Source organism: Micromys minutus (genome assembly GCF_963924665.1).
Source record: "Micromys minutus genome assembly, chromosome: X".
Classification (NCBI taxonomy): domain Eukaryota; kingdom Metazoa; phylum Chordata; class Mammalia; order Rodentia; family Muridae; genus Micromys; species Micromys minutus.
In genome coordinates, this window is record NC_137970.1 from 26,367,355 (window position 1) to 26,388,823 (window position 21,469).

Sequence of the window (21,469 nt, forward strand, 5' to 3'; positions counted from 1 at the left end):
CTAAGCTGGAATCCTGTGCTGTGTTGGCTAACCTGTTCCTTTGCTGATATTTAAAGTGTATCTAAAAATAGTTTTGCTTACTGCTTATAGAAAAATCATTTTCCAAAATAATGAGCATTATTCTTCCTTTTCAGGGAAAAGAAGGAGCATTTATGGTTAGAAATTCCAGCCAGATGGGAATGTACACCGTGTCCTTATTTAGTAAGGCTGTAAAGTAAGTACAATGTAGACTTATTTCCTTTTGCTTCTCATGACTGTTGTTTGCAAATGATGACCACTTAGTTATATTTTGAGGTGAGACACCACTCTTGAACCCTGAAATTTATGGTCAAAGTATCTGTGTTGAATATTGCAATTAGCCATTGCCTTCCTACGTTGGACTTACAAAAGGCTATACACTGAGTAAGTAACCTTCTGTCCATGGGAGAGTGCTGTGAGCATGGCATGCCTCCATAAACATTTATTGAAACAACAGTGTGGATTCCTCGCACAGAAGAAGAAACATAAAAAAGAGTGATATCATTCTAAACTCACAACCCAACCTGCCCACTGAGCAGAAAAGCTAGTCCAAGTGCCCAGCTTTACCCTTTTAAAAATGATTTTTCTGTTCTATGAATAAAATCACTTAATCCATGTATTACATTAGGATACTGTCTGGAACACTGGAACACCAAATGATGGAGCAGTTATTGTTAATAGTGCTTCTGGTATGAAGGAGTAGTTCTGCCTCCTCTTGTATGCCTGACCCTCAGGTGTGTAAGACTTCCCAACATCATCTCGCCAAGGTCAGCATCATCAGGAACCGTCTCCAGAAGTTGATTTCCTCGAGACAGAGTCTCACTATGTAGCCTCCAACTCTTGTGTCCCCAGTGCTGGGATTACAGGCATGCATCATCCAGAGATTTATAAATCACTTTCCCATGGGCTAGTCCATCTTGTATTCCTTGTAAAGCCCCATCCAGAGTAAACAAGATGCTTTGCAGATGAAGAGATTGGGATTCAAAAGAGCTCTTAAAGACTAGCCCATAAGGCAGAGTGACCAATCTGAAGCTAGGCCACCAACAACCAAGTCATATTCTTTCATCCACACTAGTGTGTCTTTGAAACCCTTGGTGTTTTGGGGACTGGGGTTGAACTGACACTGAATTGATATAGACCATTTGAAAGAAATATTTCTTAACAGCTACAATGAATGACTTGTGTAGATGTGAGCCCCACCCCACAGAGCATGCATATGCATTTGTAATAATTAGATGATAAAGATATTTTATTTTGAAATTTTTTTAAATAGAATACTTACTTTCTATTGAAATAACAGGGTGAAACTTGAATGACCATGCAGCATTTGCCAATTCCAGAATCCATACTTCTAATAAGCACATATACTAGATTTACATGGTCATTGTCTGAAACAAATCTAACGACTAGAGAACACGCTGTTGACTAAGCATCAAAACAGCTGTGGCCCTCTGGATAGAGTCGAGTGAAATGTCAGATGTCTGCCTCTTTAACTTCATTATCCCAGATTCATTTTGGACATTGATCCAGTAGAAAAATATTTAATAGATAAGGAATTAAATGAAAGCAATATCCATTTTTAAATATTTTTGAAGTTATAATTTAATTACAATGTTTCTCCCTTGCTCTTTTTCCCTCCAAACCCTTTCATATACTGGTTTCCAATCTCTTTCAAATTCATGGTTTCTTTCTTCAGCAATTGTTATTGCATGCATGTATACGTATATAGTCCTAAATATATAACTTGTTGAGCTTAGTCAGAGTTACTATTGCCACAACAAAACACCATGGCCAAAAAGCAACTTGGGGAGAAAAGGGTTTGTTTGGCTTACACTTCTGTATCACTGTTCATTATTGAAGGAAATCAGGGCAGGAAGTCAAACAAGGCAGGACCCAGGAGGCAGGAGCTGATGCAGAGACCATGGAGGGATGTTACTTACTGGCTTGCTTCCCCTGACTTGCTCAGCATGCTTTCTTATAGAACCCAGGTCTACCAGCCCAGGGATGGCACCACCCACCATGAGCTGGACCCTCCCACCATGATCACTAGTTGAGAAAATGCCTTACAGCTGGATCTCATGGAGGCATTTCTTCAAGGGAAGCTCCTTCCTCTCTGATGACTCTAGTTTGTGTTAACAGAAAAACCAGCCAGTAATGGCTCATATAATTTTGCTTGATTACTTGTATGTATGTTTCCAAGGCCAAATGTTCAGCACAGGAAAACCAGTTGGTGTGCTCTTTCTGGGGGAGGACCAGCTTTCTTTCTTGCTCCCAGCTTTCCTCGGTTGCCTGGAGTTCTTTCTGTAGGGCTGAAAGGCTCATGGGCCTTTCCCCCCATCCAGTCTGGGATGTTCATTGGTGTTGTTTTTGTCCAGCTCACACTTGGGGAGTCCTGTTTGTGAGACTTCATGAGTATAGCTTCTGATTTTATCAGGAGACACAGTCTTAAGCAAACTCCCTGATCCTCTGGCTCTTCCAATCCTCCCATCCCCTCCTCCACAGTGATCCCTGAGCCTTGTCTTAAGGTGTGGGAGTTTTTAAAGATATGTCCATTGGGAAAGCAAAACCCTTTTATGAAATGTCATCAACTCATAGTGACACCACCAGCAGACCAGCCATTTGCAACACAGAGATCCTGTGACCTTGCTCTTGTGTGACAGGTAGTGCACCTTCTTTCTGGGAAACACCAGGTGGCAAGTTTGGGTGACCATCCCTGCCTTCCTACTCCCCAGTTTGTGAATAGATTCAAAATATTTATCTACTCACTATTTCATCACATTTTTGTTGTGTACTGAGAACATCCTAACATTGTCTTTCTTTCTTACTAGTGATAAAAAAGGAACTGTCAAACATTACCACGTGCATACCAATGCTGAAAATAAATTATACCTGGCTGAAAACTACTGCTTTGATTCCATTCCAAAGCTCATTCACTATCACCAACATAACTCAGCAGGTAAATTAACTCATTTTTTTTTTCGTTTGTGGTCCCTCCAATATAAATGTCAGCTTTTTTGGATACCAATAATCTTGTTAATATTCTTGATTAATAGTATACCAAGAAATGAAGAAAAATGCTATCAATCTCTGTCTGTTATGATTTGTGGCTCACAAATATAACACAATTCACTCTACGAAACTAGAAAGAATATGGTTAATTAAGTTGAGCGAGTTAAAAGTAATTTTTTTCTTTAGATTTTACCTGGTTTATTTTTTAGTAGTAGGTTGGTATTATTACATTTATTAAAATAATGCTATGGGTTAATAGAAACAGCAAAGAACCAAAGAATTAAAATGCAAGCTATGTTTAATCCCAACTAAAACCCAGAAGTGTCTAATGTATTTATTCATCAGCTAACTAAAAGCCCAAGAAAGAGAAAACACCCAATATAATAAAGTACTGCAAAACAATTGGTCATTTTCAGTTATCAAAATTATGCATTTTGCATTTTGTATCCTTTTCTCAATCAAGAAAAATATTCTTTTGAATGTTATATAACATACATATAAAACAAGATAGAAAAATACATTATAAACTTGTAACAATGACTGTAAATACATTATCTTACATGTTTCTCATAGGCAATAGTTGGTTATAGTACATACACAGCATGAAACTACTAAGATAATAAAGAATAGACAAAAAAATACATGTCAGCTGTATGGTAACATACAAGCGACACTCTCATCTACCCATGCTAAAAAATTACATAATACTGTCAGGAAAAAAGTCTTTAAAACTACATACTTTAATAAGAAAAAAAATTCAATAGAGTGATAATACTGAGAACCAAGGCATTCAGAGATTCCAAAATTCATGCTTTTTTCAGTTTATTCAAACACTTTAAGTTTGAAAACATTACGTTTTCAAAAGTTTGTTCAGAGCCAGCATTATTCATAAACGTCACACGTCAATTAGTTTACACATTTACTTTCTTCTTCATAAAAGACCTTTGGTAAACATCTAAAATGTCCAGGTATAACACAGCTGAGATGAAACTGGATCAATTCTGACACTGTTTTTTTGGGTTTTTTTTTTTTAACTATTACCTCAAGTGGTCTGAGTGCCACATATTTATTTAACTAACCAACCAAAATTAAAATCAAAATGGCACAGCATATATTGTAAATAAATCAAACCCACCACATGTGTAGCAGAAAGACAAAGCAGTGGTACATTAACCAAAGCTAGATGAGTACAAACAGGGACTGTCTATTGCATAGTAAATAAACTGAAAGTGGTTCCGAGTGAGACAGAATAATGGAGAGGTCACCATGAAGGTGACCAGTGAGTTTCCTGCTGACCTTACCTGTGAAGTCATGAAGGAATGGAAGAGGCATGAGTTGATCAGCCAGGAGTTCAAAATCACTGGAGATTTTCCACAGCTGGTACTGAGCAGTTAATGACTTATTAAACTCAAAAACTGCTTAAACTACAAAACTATTTGACTTTCAAGAAACTGAAGAGGAAAGGAATGGAGCTGAGCATTCACTGAGACTGTGACGCAGGATTTCCTCTTTCCTTTAGTTAAAAGGGTGTGTTTAGGAGCCGTTACTAAAGCCAGTAGAGATGGACTACATAAGAAAGCTGATTACATTTAGGTTACTTAACACTTTTTCAACAATAAAACTATGTTTTATAATTGTGTGTGTGTGTGTGTGTGTGTGTGTGTGTGTGTGTGTGTGTGTGTGTGTGTGTGTGTTGTGGATATGAATGCAGTGCCTACAGAAGCCAGAAGTAGAGGACATTATATCCTCTAGAACTGCAGTAACAAATGGTTGAGAGCCACCTGATGAGAACCAAACTCAGATCCCCTGAAAGTGCAGTACAGTACTCTTAACCACTGAACCATGTCTTTATGCTTAAAAGGAAAATTGTTTAGTAAAACTTTATTTCCAGAGTTTTTTTCCTAGACCATAAAAATAAGTTGTTCATAAAATTCAAATATTAGAAAAATGAGCATCATTGGATTGCTAACTTCTCAGTACAGGATAGTGTCAGTCATGATATGTGTTTGTATATATATGCTAGTATTTGTTACATAAGAATTAAATATTCACCAAGGCCCATACCTAAACATAATAAAAGCAATATACAGCAAACCAACAGCCAACATCAAACTTAATGGTGAGAAACTTGAAGCAACCCCACTAAAATCAGGGACTCGACAAGGCTGCCCCCTCTCCCCCTACCTATTCAACATAGTACTGGAAGTCCTGGCTGGTTCAATTAGACAGCAAAAGGAAATCAAAGGGATACAAATTGGAAAGGAAGAAGTAGAAACATCACTGTTTGCAGATGACATGATATACGTATGTGACCCCAAAAATTCCACTAGAGAACTTCTACAGCTGATGAACAAGTTCTGCAAAGTGGCTGGATATAAAATTAACTAAAAAAAAAAAATCAGTAGCCTTCCTCTAGACAAAGGACAAACATGAGGAGAAAGAAATTAGGGAAAAGATACCCTTCACAATAGTCACAAACAATGTGAAATACCTTGGTGTGACTCTAACTAAGCAAGTGAAGTACCTGTATGACAAGAACTTCAAACCTCTAAAGAAGGAAATCGAGGAAGATCTCAGAAAATGAAAAGATCTCCCATGCTCATGAATTGGAAGGATCAACATTGTAAAAATGGCCATCCTACCAAAAGCAATCTACAGATTCAATGCAGTCCCCATCAAAATTCTAACCCAATTCTTCATAGAGTTGGAAAGAGCAATGTGCAATTTCATCTGGAATAACAAAAAACCTAGGATAGCGAAATCCATCCTCAACACCAAAAATCATCTGCGGGAATCACCATCCCTGACCTCAAACTATATGACAAGGTAATTGTGTTAAAAACTGCATGGTACTGGTACAGAAATAGGCATGTGAATCAATGGAATAGAGTAGAAGATCCAGAAATGAGAAGTCACACATATGGCCACTTGATTTTGACAAAGGAGCTGTAAACATCCAATGGAAAAAGGATATCCTCTTCAACAAATTGTGTTGGTCCAACTGGCACTCATCATGCAGAAGAATGAAAATAGACCCTTTCTATCTCCCTTGTACAAATCTCAATTGCAAGTGGATCAAAGATCTCCACATTAAATTAGGTACACTGAAACTATTAGAAGAGAAAGTAGGGAAAACCTTAGAACACATAAGCACAGGAGAAAATTTCCTGAACAGAACACCAATGGCTCATGCTCTAAGGTCAAATATCGACAAATGGGACTTAATGAGATTGCAAAGTTTCTGTAAGGCTAAGGACACTGTCAAGAAAACAAAATGGCAGCCACCAGAGTGGGAAAAGCTCTTTACCAACCCCACATCTGATAGAGGCCTAATATCCAAGGTATACAAAGAACTCAAGAAGTTAGACACCAGAGAATCAAAGAATCCTATTAAAAAATGGGGTACAGAGCTAAACAGAAAGTTCTCAATTGAGGAATATCGAATGGCTGAGAAGCATCTAAGGAAGTGCTCGACATCCTTAGTCATCAGGGAAATGCAAATCAAAACAACCCTGAGATTCCACCTCACACCAGTCAGAATGGCCAAGATCAAAAATTCAGATGACAGCAGATGCTGGCGAGGATGTAGAGAAAGAGGAACACTTCTCCACTGTTGGTGGGGATGTAAACTGGTACAACCACTCTGGAAATCAGTCTGGCGGTTCCTCAGAAAATTGGATATAGTACTACCTGAAGACCCACTCATTCCACTTCTGGGCATATACCCCAGAGATGCTCCAACATACAACAAAGACACATGCACCACAATGTTCATAGCAGCTCTATTTATAATAGCCAGAAACTGGAAAGGACCCAGATGTCCTTCAGTAGATGGATGGATACAAAAATTGTGGTATATTTACACAATGGAGTACTACTCAGCTATCAGAAACAATGAATTTATGAAATTCTTAAGAAAACGGATGCATCTAGAGAATATCATCCTGAGTGAGTTAACCCAGTCACAAAAGAACAGACATAATATGCAGTCACTGATAATTGGATACTAACCCCAGAAAGCTCTGAGCACCCCAGAAACAACTCAGAGACTATATGAAGTTCAAGAAAAGCAAAGGCCAAAAAAAAAAAATGAAGAATCATTATGCTTAATCTTTACACACCAAGAAAACTTTGACTATTTCCAGGTTACATCTTGTTTTACATGTACTGTATGCTCATTGTAACTAGTAAGATTTTAATGCATACTATCAAACCTTTAAAAAAAATCAAGTACTGAAAAAATGTATTCATATACTTTTATGAAAAAATGCTTTTAAAATTTGTACATTTATCTCTGCTTTTTAAAATAAAGTTGTTCAATTGAAAAAATGAATTACGTATTCATAAACATACTTTACGGAGATAAAATCACTATATGCATACTATTGAATTTATTTCCTTACTACCCCTACCTCATAGGGTTTTCCATGCAAATATCCATGGCTTACCTTGTTCTCTTCTACAGCTACGTATAATTCTGTTATATTTTGCAGTAACCCTCTGGTGATTAGCATTGGATCATGTGTGATATTTTTACATTTTAATGAATATTTTGTTGCACAGCACTACACATATAGCTCTGTACGTTTGCTTGAATGATTCTACTGCTAGCTTCACAAAGGCTGTGAGCATTTGAAAATGTGAAGTTGTCAAATGGTTTGCAGAAGTGTACAATCCTACTAGTAACAATTTTTTATATTTGATATGAGCTGGTGTTTTCTTTTAAAATATTGCGTAAGTGGTGAGTATCCCTATTTTTGTAATAATTTCCTGTGGGGGAGTAGTATATATTGTACACGTTTGTGTGTGTACATGTATGTGCATGCACATATGTGCATGTGTGTGTAAAGTACGTGGTATTTTGACTTAGAAGGACCCCACAGGCTCATATTTTGAAAGCTTAGTCATGAGGGAATGGCACAATTGGAAAGAATTAGAAGGATTAGGAGGTAAGGTCTTGTTAGAGAAAGTGTACTACTGGGGGTGGGCTTTGAAGTTTCAAAAGTCCATTGAAGGGCTAGGCACTCCTTTGTTCTCTTGCTTGTCCCTCCCTCTGTCCCTCCCTCTCTGTCTGTCTTTCTCCCCAGCCCCCTACGTATGAATCAGGATGTATGTAGCCCTCAGCTACTGCACCAGCAGCTTCCTGCATGTCATCATGCTTCTCATCATGATAATAATGGGCTAGACCTCTGAAACTGTAAGCCAGCCCCAATTAAATGTCCTTAATAAAATTACCTGATGGGGTCTCGTCACAGCAACTAAGATAAGGTCAATATTGGGTGCTTTCCTCAGTCACTCTCAACTTTCTCTTTTTCTTTTCTTTTTTCTTTTTTTCTTTTTTTCTTTTTTTTTTTTTTTTTTTTTTTTTTTTTTTTTTTTTTTTTTGACACAGCAGGTCTCACTGAACCTGAAGCCCACTAAGTTGGTTTATCATCAATCTCCAGGGATCTGTCTGCCTTCTTAGTGCTAGAATCAAAGATGCGTACCAGGGTGCCAGATTTTTCCGTGGGTACTGGGAACCAAACAGATCCTTGTGTTTGTGCTTCAAGGGCTTTACTAACTGTGTACTAATTGAACTAACGGCCCCATATCTGTAAGAGTATTCATTGCAGGAAGTAACTTGGGGGAATTTCCAACATTGACTGAAGCCATGGGCTCTGTATCTAAGCACTGCTGCCATATCTGACTTCATTTCAATTCCATTTTGGTTCTTGTTTGTATTTTTTTTCTCAAATTTCTTTAATTGTTTATCTTAAAAATAGCATCTCTTGGGAAAACTATTATACAAACAGTTATCTCTCAATAAATAATTGCACCTCAGAGAATACACAGGATATAAAAAATATTAAATGCTGGTTTACCATTGTGTCTTTATTATATCTTCAGTTTTATGATTTACACAGTGATCATTATAGCAGCAGTTGCACAAATACATATTTCAAAGGAAGGTGTTAATTTCTAGTTTATTTTTAATTAAAATATTTTATCACAAAGACATTATATTTCTAATAGAAAGCATAAGATGTTAAATACTTTTAAAATAATCATAATTTCTTTTATATATGTATATTTATATATGCAAAACCATACACATTTCTATGTAGGTATTCATATGATTTACAAAATAAATCATTTGGTATTTATTTCTGCTGATTACAGGTATGGTATTGAAAGCATTTGAAATACACTCTTAAATAAAAACAAATACCTAAATAGGATGGAAGGAAAAACACATGTGTGGTAAAAACCATCCTATTATTAAAGCAATAATCATTTGCTCTTCTGAGTGGCTTCTTTTTTTTATTGGATATTCTCTGTATTTACATTTCAAGTATTATCCCCTTTCCCCTGCCCCCACTCCCATAACCCCTCCTTCTCCACTTGCTTCCTTAAAGGTTCTCCCTCTCCTAACCACCCTCTCCACCTCAGTGCCTTGGCATTCCCCTACACAGGGAAAGCATGCCTTCACTGGACCAAAGGCCTCTCCTCCCATTGATACCAGACAATGCTATCCTCTGCTGCATATGCAACTGGAGCCATGGGTCTCTTCATGTGTGCACATTGGTTGTTGTTTTAGTCCCTGAGAGTTCTTGAGGGTTTGGTTGGTTAATAATGTTGTTCTTCCTATGAGGTTGCAAACCCTTTCAGCTCCTTCAGTCCTTACTCTAGTGCCTTCATTGGTGACCCCTTGTTCAGTCCAACGGTTGGCTGCAAGCATTCTCAACTGTATCTGTATAACTCTGGCAGAGCCTATGAAGAGGCATCCATATCGGGCTCCTGCCAGTAAGTGCTTGGGTTTAGTGGCTGCATATGGGGTGGATCCCCAGGTGAGGCAGCCTCTGAATGATCATTTCTATATTTAACCTTGTATTTCCTCCCGTGAAAGTTTTGTTCTCCCTTCTAAGAAGGACTGAGATATCCACATTTTGGCCTTCTCCTTTTTTTTTTTTTTTTTTTTTTTTTTTTTTTTCTTTTTTTGAGCTTCATAAGGCCCGTGAATTGTTTCTTGCGTATTCAGAGCTTTCTGAGGACAACTATTCACTTACCAGTGAGTGCATACCACATGTGTTCTTTTATGACTGGGTTACCTCACTCAGGATGATAGCTTCTAGTTCCATCAATTTGCCTAAGAATTTCATAGAGTCAATTTTTCTAATAGCTGGGTAGTATTCTGTTGTGTAAATGTATCCATTCCTCTAATGAAGGACATCTGGGTTCTTTCCATCTTATAGCTATTATAAATAGGGCTGCTGTGAACATGGTGGAGCATGTGTCCTTGTTATATGTTGGAGCACCTTTTGGGTATATGCCCAGGAGTGGTATAGCTGGGTCTTCAGGTAGTGCTATGTCCAATTTTCTGAGGAACTGCCTGATTGATTTCCAGAGTGGTTATAACTGCTTGCAATCCCATCAACAATGAAGGACTGTTCCTCCTTTTCCACATTCTCGCAAGCATCTGCTGTCAAGTGAGTTTTTAATCTTAGCGATTCTGACTGGTATGAAGTGAAATCTCAGGGTTGTTTTGATTTGCATTTCCCTGATAACTAAGGATGTTGAACATTTCTTTAGGTGCTTCTCAGCCATTCGTTATTTCTCAATTTAGAATTATTTGTTTAGCTTTGAACCCCATTGTTAAATAAGATTATTTGATTCTCTTGAATCTAACTTCTTGAGTTCTTTGTATATATCGGGTATTACACTCTATCAGATATAAGATTAGTAAAGATCCTTTTGCAATCTGCTAGTTGCTGTTTTGTTTTCTTGACAGTGTCTTTTACCTTACAGAAACTTTCCAATTTCCTGAGGTCCCATTTGTTGATTCTAGGTCTTACAGCATAAGCCATTGGTTTTCTGTTCAGGAAATTTTCCCCAGTCCCTTGTGTCCTAAGCTCTTCCCCACTTTCCCTTCTATTAGTTTCAGTGTACCTGGTTATATGTTGATGTCTTTGATCCACTTATACAAGGAAATAAGAAAGGATTGATTTACATTCTTCTGCATGTTGACTGTCAGTTGAACCAGCACCATTTGTTAAAGATGCTGTCCTTTTTCCATTGAGTGTTTTTAGCTCTTTTGTCAAAGATCAAGTAACCATAGATGTGTGGGTTTATTTCTGGGTCTTCAATTTTGTTCTATTGATCTACCTGTCTGTCTCTGTAAAAATACCATGCAGTTTTTATTACAATTCATCTATAATACAGTTTGAAGTCAGAGGTGATGATTCCCCAGGAAATTCTTTTATTGTTGAAAATAATTTTTGCTATCCTGGATTTTTTTGTTATTCCAAATGCATTTTCAACTTGTTCTTTCTAAGTCTATGAAGAAAGAATTGAGGTGGAATTTTGATGGGGATTGCACTGAATCTGTAGATTGCTTTAGACAAGATGGCATTTTTATTATGTTGATCCTTCCAATCCATGAGCATGGGAGATCTTTCCACCCTTTGAAATCTTCTTCAATTTCCTTCTTCAGAGATTTTCACTTACTTGGTGAGGGTCACACAAAGGTATTTTATATTGTTTGTGACTACTGTGAATGGTGTCTTTTCCCTAATTTCATTCTCATCTTGTTTATTCTTTGAGTAGAGGAAGGCTACTAATTTTCTGAGTTAATTTTATATCCAGCCACTTTGCTGATAGGAGTTCTCTGGTGGAATTTTTGGGGTCAGTTAAGTATACTATCATGTCATCTGCAAATAGTGATATTTTGACTTCTTCCTTTGTGATTTGTATCATTTTGACTTCCTTTTACTGTCTAATTGCTCCGGCCAGGACTTCCAGTACTATGTTGAATAGGTAGGGGGAGAGTGGGAGCCTTGTCTAGTCCCTGATTTTAGTGGGATTGCTTCAAGTTACTCATCGTTTAGTTTGATGTTGGCTATTCGTTTGCTGTATATTGTTTTATTTTTTTACTATGTTTACGTATGAGCTTTGAATTCCTGATCTTTCCATAACTTCTAACATGAAGAGATGTTGAACCTTTTCAAATGATTTCTCAGAATCTAAAAAGAGATGTTCATGTGGCTTTTTTCTTTTGAGTTTGAGTATAGTGGATTATGTTGATGAATTTCCATATATTGAACCATTCCTGCATCCCTGGGATGAAGCCTACTTGATCATGGTGAATGATCATTTTGATGTGTTCTTGAATTCAGTTTGCAAACTTTTGTTTAGTATTTTGCATTGATGTTCATGAGGGAAATTAGTCTGAAGTTCTTTTTCTTTGTCTCTGTGTGGTTTAGGTAAGAGCCTAATTGTGGCTTTGAAAAATGAGTTGGGTAGTGTTTATTCTGTTAGTATTTTGTGAAATAGTTGGAGAATATAAGTATTATGTCTTCTATGAAAGTCTGATAGAATTCTCCACTAAATCCATCTGGTCCAGGGCTCTTTTTGGTTGGGAGCCTTTTGATGACTGCTTCTATTTGGGGGGGGGGGAGTTATGGGACTTTTTAGATGGTTTATATGATCCTGATTTAACTTTGGTATCTGGTATCTGTCTAGAAATTTGTATATTCCATCTACATTTTTCCATTTTGTTGAGTATAGGCTTTTGTAGTAAGATTTCATGATTTGTTTCCTCAGTTTCTGTTGTTACATTTCCCCTTTCATTTCTGATTTTGTTAATTTGGATACTTTCCCTGTGCCTTCTAGTTAGTCTGGCTAAGGGTTTATCAATTTTGTTCATTTTCTTTAAGAACCAGCTCCTGGTTTTGTTGATTCTTTGTATAGTTCTTTTTTATTCTACTTGGTTGATTTCAGCTCTGAGTTTGATTATTTCTTGCTGTCTACTACTCTTGGGTATATCTGCTTCTTTTTGTTCTAGAGCTTTCAGCTGTGCTGTCAAGCTGCTAATGTATGCTCTCTCCAGTTTTTTTTTTTTTTTTTTTTTTTTTTGGAGGCACTCAGAGCTATGAGTTTTCCTCTTAGTACTGCTTTCATTGTATCCCATAAGTTTGGGTATGCTGTGCCTTCATTTTCATTAAATTATTAAAAAAAATGTTTAATTTCTTACTTTATTTCTTTCTTGACCAAGAAAGCATTGTTAAATTTTCATGTGTATGTGGTCTTTTTGTTGTTTTTGTTGTTATTAAAGACCAGCCTTAGTCCATAGAGATCTGATAGGATTCATGGGATTATTTTGATATTCTTGTATCTGTTGAAGCCTGTTTTGTGACCAACTATATGGTCAAATTCTTCTCAGTACCATGAGGTTCATAACTTTGGTTAGTTTCACTGTGTCTCTGTTCAGTTTCTGCTTCCATGATTTATCCATTGATGAGAGTGGGGTGTTGAAGTCTTCCACTATTATTGTGTGTGGTGAAATATAATCTTTAAGCTTTAGTAGAGTTCCTTTTATGAATGTGGGTGCCCTTGTATTTGGAGCATAGATGTTCCAAATGAATTGAGAGTTCATTTTGATAGTTTTTTTTCCTTTGATGAGCAAAAAGTGTCCTTCCTTATCTTTTTTTGATAACTTTTGGTTGAAAATCTATTTTATTCCATATTAGAATGGCTACTCAAGCTTGTTTTTTGGGAACAGTTGCTTGGAAAGTTTTTTCCCAGCCTTTTACTCTGAGGTAGTGTCTGTCTTTGTGATTGAAATGAGTTTCCTGTATGCAACAATAAGCTTAATCCTATCTACATATCCAGTCTAATACTCTATGTCTTTTTATTTGGGAATTGAGTCCATTGATGTTAGGCGATATTCAGGAATAGTGATTGTTGTTTCTTGATATTTTCGTTGTTAGAGGTAGAGTTATGTTTGTGTGCTTTTCTTCTTTTGGTTTTGTTGCAAGAAGATTATTTTCTTGTTTTTCCTATGGTGTAGTTTCCCACCCTGTGTTGGAGTTTTCCATCCATTGTCCTTTATAGGGCTTGGTTTATAGACAGATGTTTTGTAAATTTGCTTTTGTCCTGGAATATCTGGGTTCTCCATCTATGGTAATTGATAGTTTTGCTGAATATAGTTACCCAGGCTGGGATTTGTGTTCTCTTAGGGTCTGTATGATGTTTGTCTAGGCTCTTCTAGCTTTCATAGTCTCTGATGAGAAGTCTGGTGTAATTCTGATTGGTCTGCCCCTATATGTTACTTGTCCTTTTTCCATTACTGCTTTTAGGATTCTTTCTTTATTTTGAACATTTGGTGTTTTGACTACAATGTGTTGGGAGCAATTTCTTATTGGTCCAATCTATTTGGAGTTCTGTAGGCGTCTTGCATGTTCATGGTCAACTCTTTCTTTAGGTTGGAGAAGTTTTCTTCTGTAATTTTTTTTAAAGATATTTAGTGGGCCTTTTATTTGGTAGTCTTTGCTCTCATCCACACCTATTATTCTTAAGTTTGGTCTTCCCATTGTGTCCTGAATTTCCTGAATGTTTTGGCTTAGGATATTTTTTATTTTTGCATTTTCTCTGACTGATGTGTCAATGTTTTCTATTGTATCTTCTGTCCCTGAGATTCTCATTTCCATTTCTTTTATTCTGTTGGTGATGCTTACATCTATGACTCCTGATCTCTTTCCTAGGTTTTCTATCTCCAGGGTTCTCTCCTCTTGTGATTTCTTTATTGTTTCTATTTCCATATTCAATTCTTTTACCTGTTTAGTTGTGTTTCCTGTAGCTCTTTAAGTGATTTTTGTGTTTTCCCTTTAAGGGCTTCTACTTGTTTATGTGTATTCTCCTGGTTTTCCTGTAATTCTCAAGGACCTCCATCATTATCATGAAGTATGATTTTAAGTCCAAATCTTGTTTTTCTGGTGTGTTGGGATACTTACTGTTTGCTGTGGTGGAAGAACTGGGTTCTGATGTTGCCACGTTGTCTTGGTTTCTGTTTCTTAGGTTCTTGCAATTGCCTCTTGCCATCTTGTTGTTTGTGATGCTAGGTCATCTTGTTGTCTCCGTCTGGAACTTGTCTGTCCTGTATATCTGTGGGCCCATGGGCTCAGGAGGGAGATTGCTCCTGTGTGTTCAGCTCTCTGTGGGTAGGCTGTGAGTTCTGATGGCAGTGGGCCAGCACTGGCTTTGAGCCGAAACTGTCTGTTCCCAGGCTGTACCCCTCCCTGCACCCTAATAGTTCCTGGAGGCCTCTCCCCTTATAGTCAGTAGAGAAGAAGTGTGGACTCACTCATGGGCTCAGGAGGGAGAGGCTCCCGAGGTTCCTCTGGGTGTTCAGCAATCAAAACACCATCAGCATGATTATTTAAGTCAATTTTACCATAGCTACATGTAAATAAAAATGGCTTAAGCATTTAACATAAATTGGAAATAAATTTAATTTTAAGATTGCTTGTTTTATATGTAAATCTATGTTTATTATGTGAGATTTTCAAATTTATGTGCTATTTATATGCATATGTAAATGTAGGTCTAGCAAAAGACAGTAAGATATGAATGAGGAAAAATGTTATGTAAAGGATTCCATCTAGAACCTAGTCCATGTGGAATTTCACACAAAGTAACTGGCTCTTTTAGATTTTGCCTGGCATCAGGTGAATGTGTTGATTCAGGCCACTGAATAGAAGGACAGGATGAATATACTCAGGGTTGGTTCTCTTTCTGTATCACAATACCCCCACACCCCACATTTTCAGCTTCCTAGGAGAATGTGAAGTGATTCTATGTAACATGATCTGATGACATGTTAATATGTTGCTGATTCCATTGCAGGCATGATCACACGGCTCCGCCACCCAGTGTCAACCAAGGCCAACAAGGTCCCGGTGTCTGTGGCTCTGGGAAGTGGTATGGACATACCCCTGGGCTCTCAAACTCCATTTCCCACCATTTGGGGGTCAAACGGATGTGGTTATCTAACTGACACACAGAACTGAACGGAAGGAGGTTCTGTTGACACTGCACCAGGGAGGCATTTAGGCTAATTTATACCATTCATTAAAAAACAAAAACAAAAACAAAAAAACAACAAAAACCTGTCTATCCACACCTAACTCTGTAATCTCCTCAGAGTTAGCAAGACAATGGCTTATTCTTACCAGCTGTTGCCATTTGCCCCCAGTACCCTTTACCTGCCCTTTCTTTTTTCTGGATTCTATGCCTGCTCCTATCTGGAGCCAGTCCTCAACTCTGTGTCTTTGGAGTAATAACATCAACCTTGATGACAGCTTAACTTGTTTTATACAAAAAAATATCTAAAAATGTTTTACCAACCTAAGAGCATAAAGCACATTTTGATGTTAACTATTACAAGACACCCCCCATAGGGGGCACTTCATTTTGACTTTTTGTGTCAAGAAGTGCAGCTGCTTTGACAGCAGCGTTTTCCTATGATATGGTCATGATATCAGTTCACTGAAGATTTTTTAAGTTATTGATTTAAAATGATGTTTTACTGTTCTTCATTCTGTGGATACACAAATCTCATTGCTGAAGAAATCACTTTGGTAGTGGTTGACACAGCTTCTAAGGTGTCTGGCTTGCTTCATTAGGAATTTGGGAACTGAAAAGAGAAGAGATTACCTTGTTGAAGGAGCTGGGCAGTGGCCAGTTTGGAGTGGTCCAGCTGGGCAAGTGGAAAGGGCAGTATGATGTGGCTGTAAAGATGATCAAGGAGGGAGCCATGTCAGAAGATGAATTCTTTCAGGAGGCCCAGACAATGATGTAAGTTTCTCCTCAGGAATGACAATGTTGAATCTCCACAGAAGAACATTAACATTAGCAGTCCCTGTCTCTAACATTTGCAAAGCCTGGCGTGTGTTATATATTTAATATTTAGGAGTTTATTTTGGCCAAACTGTTAAATAAAATTGATGGTATATTTTGGCCTACTAAGCTGTTAAATAAAATCAGTGTTTTGCTTCTAATTTGACAAGTAGGCCTGCATAACACCTTAAAAGCCCATGTTTGAGTTTAGAATATTTCTTACTATATTGAGAAAGTAGCCTGTGGCCTCTGTATCTTTAGACTCTCTACCCTTGATCTTTCTCCTGCTCACAACTTTGTCCTGTGCTACAAGTAGATACAAATAGATACAGCACTCAGTATATCTACATTCCCTTCACATCTCCCACAGACAACTATGCATTAACCAATGGTACTTGTTAGGAGTAGCAAGCCCTTCATTGCCCACTTAGAAACACTTCTAACCCATATAAAACAGTATGGGTAGTCACCTTTTTTGAAAACTAATCAGAGAGGATTCAAGAGTGTTATAGCAGGGCCTTGTTCAGGAGATGGCTCAGTCAGTAAAGTATGATGTGCAAGTATGAGTTTATTCTTTGAGCCCATGTAAAACCGCTGTGCATGGTCATACATGTTTGTAGTCCCAGAACTAAGGAGGTGGAGAAAGAGGTGGAGGAGGAGGAATAAGAAGAACAGCAGGAGGAGGAAGAGGGGGAGGATATAGTGGAGAAGGAGGTGGAAGAGGAGGAGGCAGGTGGATCTTTGAAGTTCACTGTTCAGTCAACCTTATCTAATAGATGCATCTAAGGTCTCAATGAGAGACCCTGACTCAAAAATAAAATAAATAAATAAAGGTAAATGCCTTCTGAGAAGTCACAGCCAAGGCCGACTTCTCTCCTCCACAACATACACATATATAAAGTACTTAAGATTTGCAGATCCTAGCCTACTTCTGTTGCTGTGATAAAGACCATAACCAAAAGCAACTTGGGGAGGAAAGTGTTTATTTAGCATATATATCTGCATCTACTGAAAAAACTGTTCAACAGTTTACTGAGACACCTTTAGAGGCCAATATTCCAGTGTCCATTTCCTTGGTAATTCCTTTTAAACATCAAAGGAGACAGGAAAATTACAACAAGCCCTGCTACTGTAACTGAAGGATTGTTCAAAAGTAGAGATGCTATACAAATACAAGCCTTGTTCCAAGGCTGTCTTCACAGACATCTCACCCCATAACAACAAGGACCTCCAGTACTTGCTTTAATGCTCTGCTTTCACTGTTGCAAAATAATAAATGGGAGGTGAGTGTTTCTGTGACAGTCTCACTTTGTAGCCCAGAGTGGCAGGGGGTGTTTTCAAGACAGTCTTACTTTGTAGCCCAGAGTGGCTTGAAAGTTACTGCATAACCCAACTTAGCCTTAAAATGACAGCAAACACCCCACACCACCCTCATAAGTGCAGAGAATATAGTCCTGAGCTATTATGTGCAACTCAAAGTAAGTTTTGAGCAACTATTTTTTCCTATTTTTAATTTTCAAGGGACTTGTAAATTACTCAGATAGTTCTGTCCTGGGTAACTAGACTGTTACCTACAACTAAAGAAAGCCCATTGGTGTCCTCCTTTCATAGATCCTAAAATTAAACACCAAAACTTTCTAGGTATATGATATAGCCAATGTCTCCTGGTTAATGTTAAAGTGTATTTTGGCATTAAAGAGTGTTATAAATAATCTGTAAAATTATTCCAAGCTCTGGAGAGGTGGAGACAGTAGCACCCCTTGGCCTCACTGGTCAGTCAGCCTATGCTGCTGGGTAAGCTTTGAACCAGTGAAGAAAGATCCTACCTCAAAGGAGATTGGTGGCCTTTCTGAAGACAATACCCGAGATTGTCCTCTGGGCATTGCACAAAAACATATGTGCATGTGCACATTCATGAATGTGCGCATGCATGTATGCACAAGTGCATATGCACACACACTCACACAGACTTTCTAAAAATCAAAAAAAGGAGAGAGAACCAAATATATATATATATATATGATTGTGTAGTCTCACTTTGCCCTTCAAATTAATACATTTTTTTCTACACATAACACTATCCTGACTCTTGGGAGAAAGGGTGAATGCATTCTCCAGACTGGGAGCATTGCTGAGTGGCTGTCAAATTCACCAGTCTCAGATCCATGGCCAAATACTGTTTTCTTTCATGCCTCCAAACATTGTTTCCCCACACAAGATCCGAAGCTCCCTGTTCTTTCTCTATTCTTGCTCAGGCCATTTCGAAAAAAAAAAAAAAATGAACTTTTCAAATCAATTCTTTTTCAGGAAACTCAGCCATCCAAAGCTGGTGAAATTCTATGGAGTATGTTCAAAGAAATACCCCATCTACATAGTAACGGAGTATATAACCAATGGTTGCCTGCTTAATTACCTGAAGAGTCGTGGGAAAGGACTGGAAAGCTCCCAGCTCTTAGAAATGTGCTATGATGTCTGCGAAGGCATGGCCTTCTTGGAGAGCCATCAGTTCATACATCGGGATTTGGTAAGCTTGAGAGGAGAGAAGAATATAACCCACCATTCCGTCCTCCAGGGATAGGGCTGCTGGGGGGTCTGACAAAGAGGAGACCTTCACTTTACTTTGCACATTTATGACTCCTGTGAACATGGGATGGTTTTGCGATACAATGAACATAATCATAGAATAAAATATTTGAAAGATAGAGAGAGCCGTCAGAGTAAAATAAGCCACGAGGATCTCCACAGCTACCCGTGCTGTAGTGTGAAAGGTGGCTGGAAAGACATGGGCCAGTTTTGTGGTTTCTCAAAACCAATGAGCTGAAGTTGACTTTCACTCTGAGAACTTAGTGAGAAAGTAGTGATGTAATACAATAGCTAAAAAGGCAGAGTGGGAGATGGGGCAGAAAGTGGGTTTTGGGGTTCCGAGTACGGTTCGGTATTCACTGGCCTTTAGCTTCTGAGACCTCCTTATGCTGAGTACAAACAAGTACACTGCTCACACCAGGACAATGCATCCCATAAGCCCAGGTTGCAGCATGCATGACTTTCAAGCATCTATATGTGTGCAGGGTCTAGTGATGTCCTCAATAAGGTGAGACTCTGTGTTCAAGTATGTTATCAAGAAGTTCAGATGCTTGGATGAACATATTTATGCAAGCATGTTTCCTTTTGTAAAAAAAAAAATTGAAACGAGAGATTTTCTTTACAAGCTCACTTCAGAGCAAACGGGATTGTGATGGGCCGTGTTGATATTTGCTGAGACTGAACCTGAGGAGTGAAAAATGTTTGAGTCTGATATCAGGAGCTCCCTGGTTGTTTTTACTACTTGGAGATTTTGCTTTCCCTCCTAAGGCTGCTCGGAACTGTTTGGTGGACAGTGATCTCTCTGTGAAAGTCTCAGACTTTGGAATGACGAGGTAAGTCAGTAATTCCCCAGACAGCTTTTCTTTCTGCTGTTCCCATCTATGATGTCAGTGACTTCTAACACACTGCGAGCTGTGGATTTCCTTCAGTTGTAGTCCAGAATTTGATTTCCAGCTGGATGACGGGCTCAGTTGATAGCGTGATTGCTAAACAAACACGAGGTTGGTTTTGGATTCCCAGGCACTGTGGTGTGCCTCTAACCCCAGGAACTGTAGGGCAAAGATAGAAGGGCCAGCCATTCTAGCCAATCAGCAAGCTCAGGTTCCGTGAGAGACCCTATCTCAAAAATTAACTTAGAGAGGCCAGAGAGATGGCTCAGCAATTAAGGACTGCCTTTTCAGAGGATTGGAGTTGAATTCCCAGCATCTGTGTCAGGTGCCTCAGAACTTCTTATATATAACTCCAGCTCCACGATATCCAACACCCTCTTCTGGCCTCTTTGAACACACACACACACACACACACACACACACACACACACACACACAGAGAGAGAGAGAGAGAGAGAGAGAGAGAGCACGCACTGTTGAACATATACACAATTAAAAATAAAGTATTTTTTAAACGAAGTTATAAAGTAATTGAGCAAGACATCCAATGGGCTTCTGCACATGTGTCTATAAGCACATACATGCATAAACTAGATAACACACATATAAATGTTGACTCTACTAATTTCTCTAGACGAACCATTTTAGTTTCATTTTATAGTAATTTTGTTGGTCTTATTTGTTTTAAAAAATATTTTATCATCCTTAATTATGTTTACTTGAATCTGTGTAGGTGTGTGCACATGAGTGTAGGTGCCCAAAGAGGCCAAAGGAGTGGGGTCCTCCTGGAGTTGAAGTTACATGGGGCTGTGAGCTGCCTGATATAGGTGCTATGATTCAAATTTAAGTCCTCTAGAAGAGCAATACATTCTCTAAACTTCTGAACCTTCTCTTCAACCCAGGCATTATTCTTAATAGCCAAACATACTCATAAATATATACATTTACTGTTTGTTCCCCTCAAAAGAAAATGACATTAGACATGCATGCTTTTGCACATAACCATACACCGTGAACAGCTTTTTATTTTATCATTTTTAATTGTTGTATAGTAATCTATATAATTACATATTTCTATGTATTTACATATTCACCAACATGAGTACATAAAGTTTTCTTACATTTTATAATCGTAATCAACCTGGGCTTGGTAGACATCTTTGAATTTCTAACTTTTTATTTTTTCCATTAGATATTTTTATCATTATTTATGATAGAAAATTAAGAATGATTTATACAATTCAATAAATTGTATTACTCCATAAGAGTAGGTGCTGTTCAGCCACCAAACATAATGTTAGGGGAGAAAAATCTGC

At 37.9% G+C, this 21,469-nt stretch overlaps 1 protein-coding gene across 2 annotated transcripts in view; it reads left to right on the forward strand.

Moving 5' to 3' along the window:
- The window catches only part of BMX (BMX non-receptor tyrosine kinase), a 62,104-nt gene that overhangs the window by 33,967 nt on the left and 6,668 nt on the right, over nt 1-21,469 (forward strand). For both annotated transcript variants that reach the window (XM_080910307.1, XM_080910308.1), the window contains 6 exons: nt 135-214; nt 2,847-2,974; nt 15,688-15,762; nt 16,467-16,638; nt 18,988-19,204; nt 20,032-20,096. In XM_080910307.1, the coding sequence (XP_080766433.1) occupies nt 135-214; nt 2,847-2,974; nt 15,688-15,762; nt 16,467-16,638; nt 18,988-19,204; nt 20,032-20,096 (737 nt within the window). The remainder of the gene's footprint in view (nt 1-134; nt 215-2,846; nt 2,975-15,687; nt 15,763-16,466; nt 16,639-18,987; nt 19,205-20,031; nt 20,097-21,469) is intronic.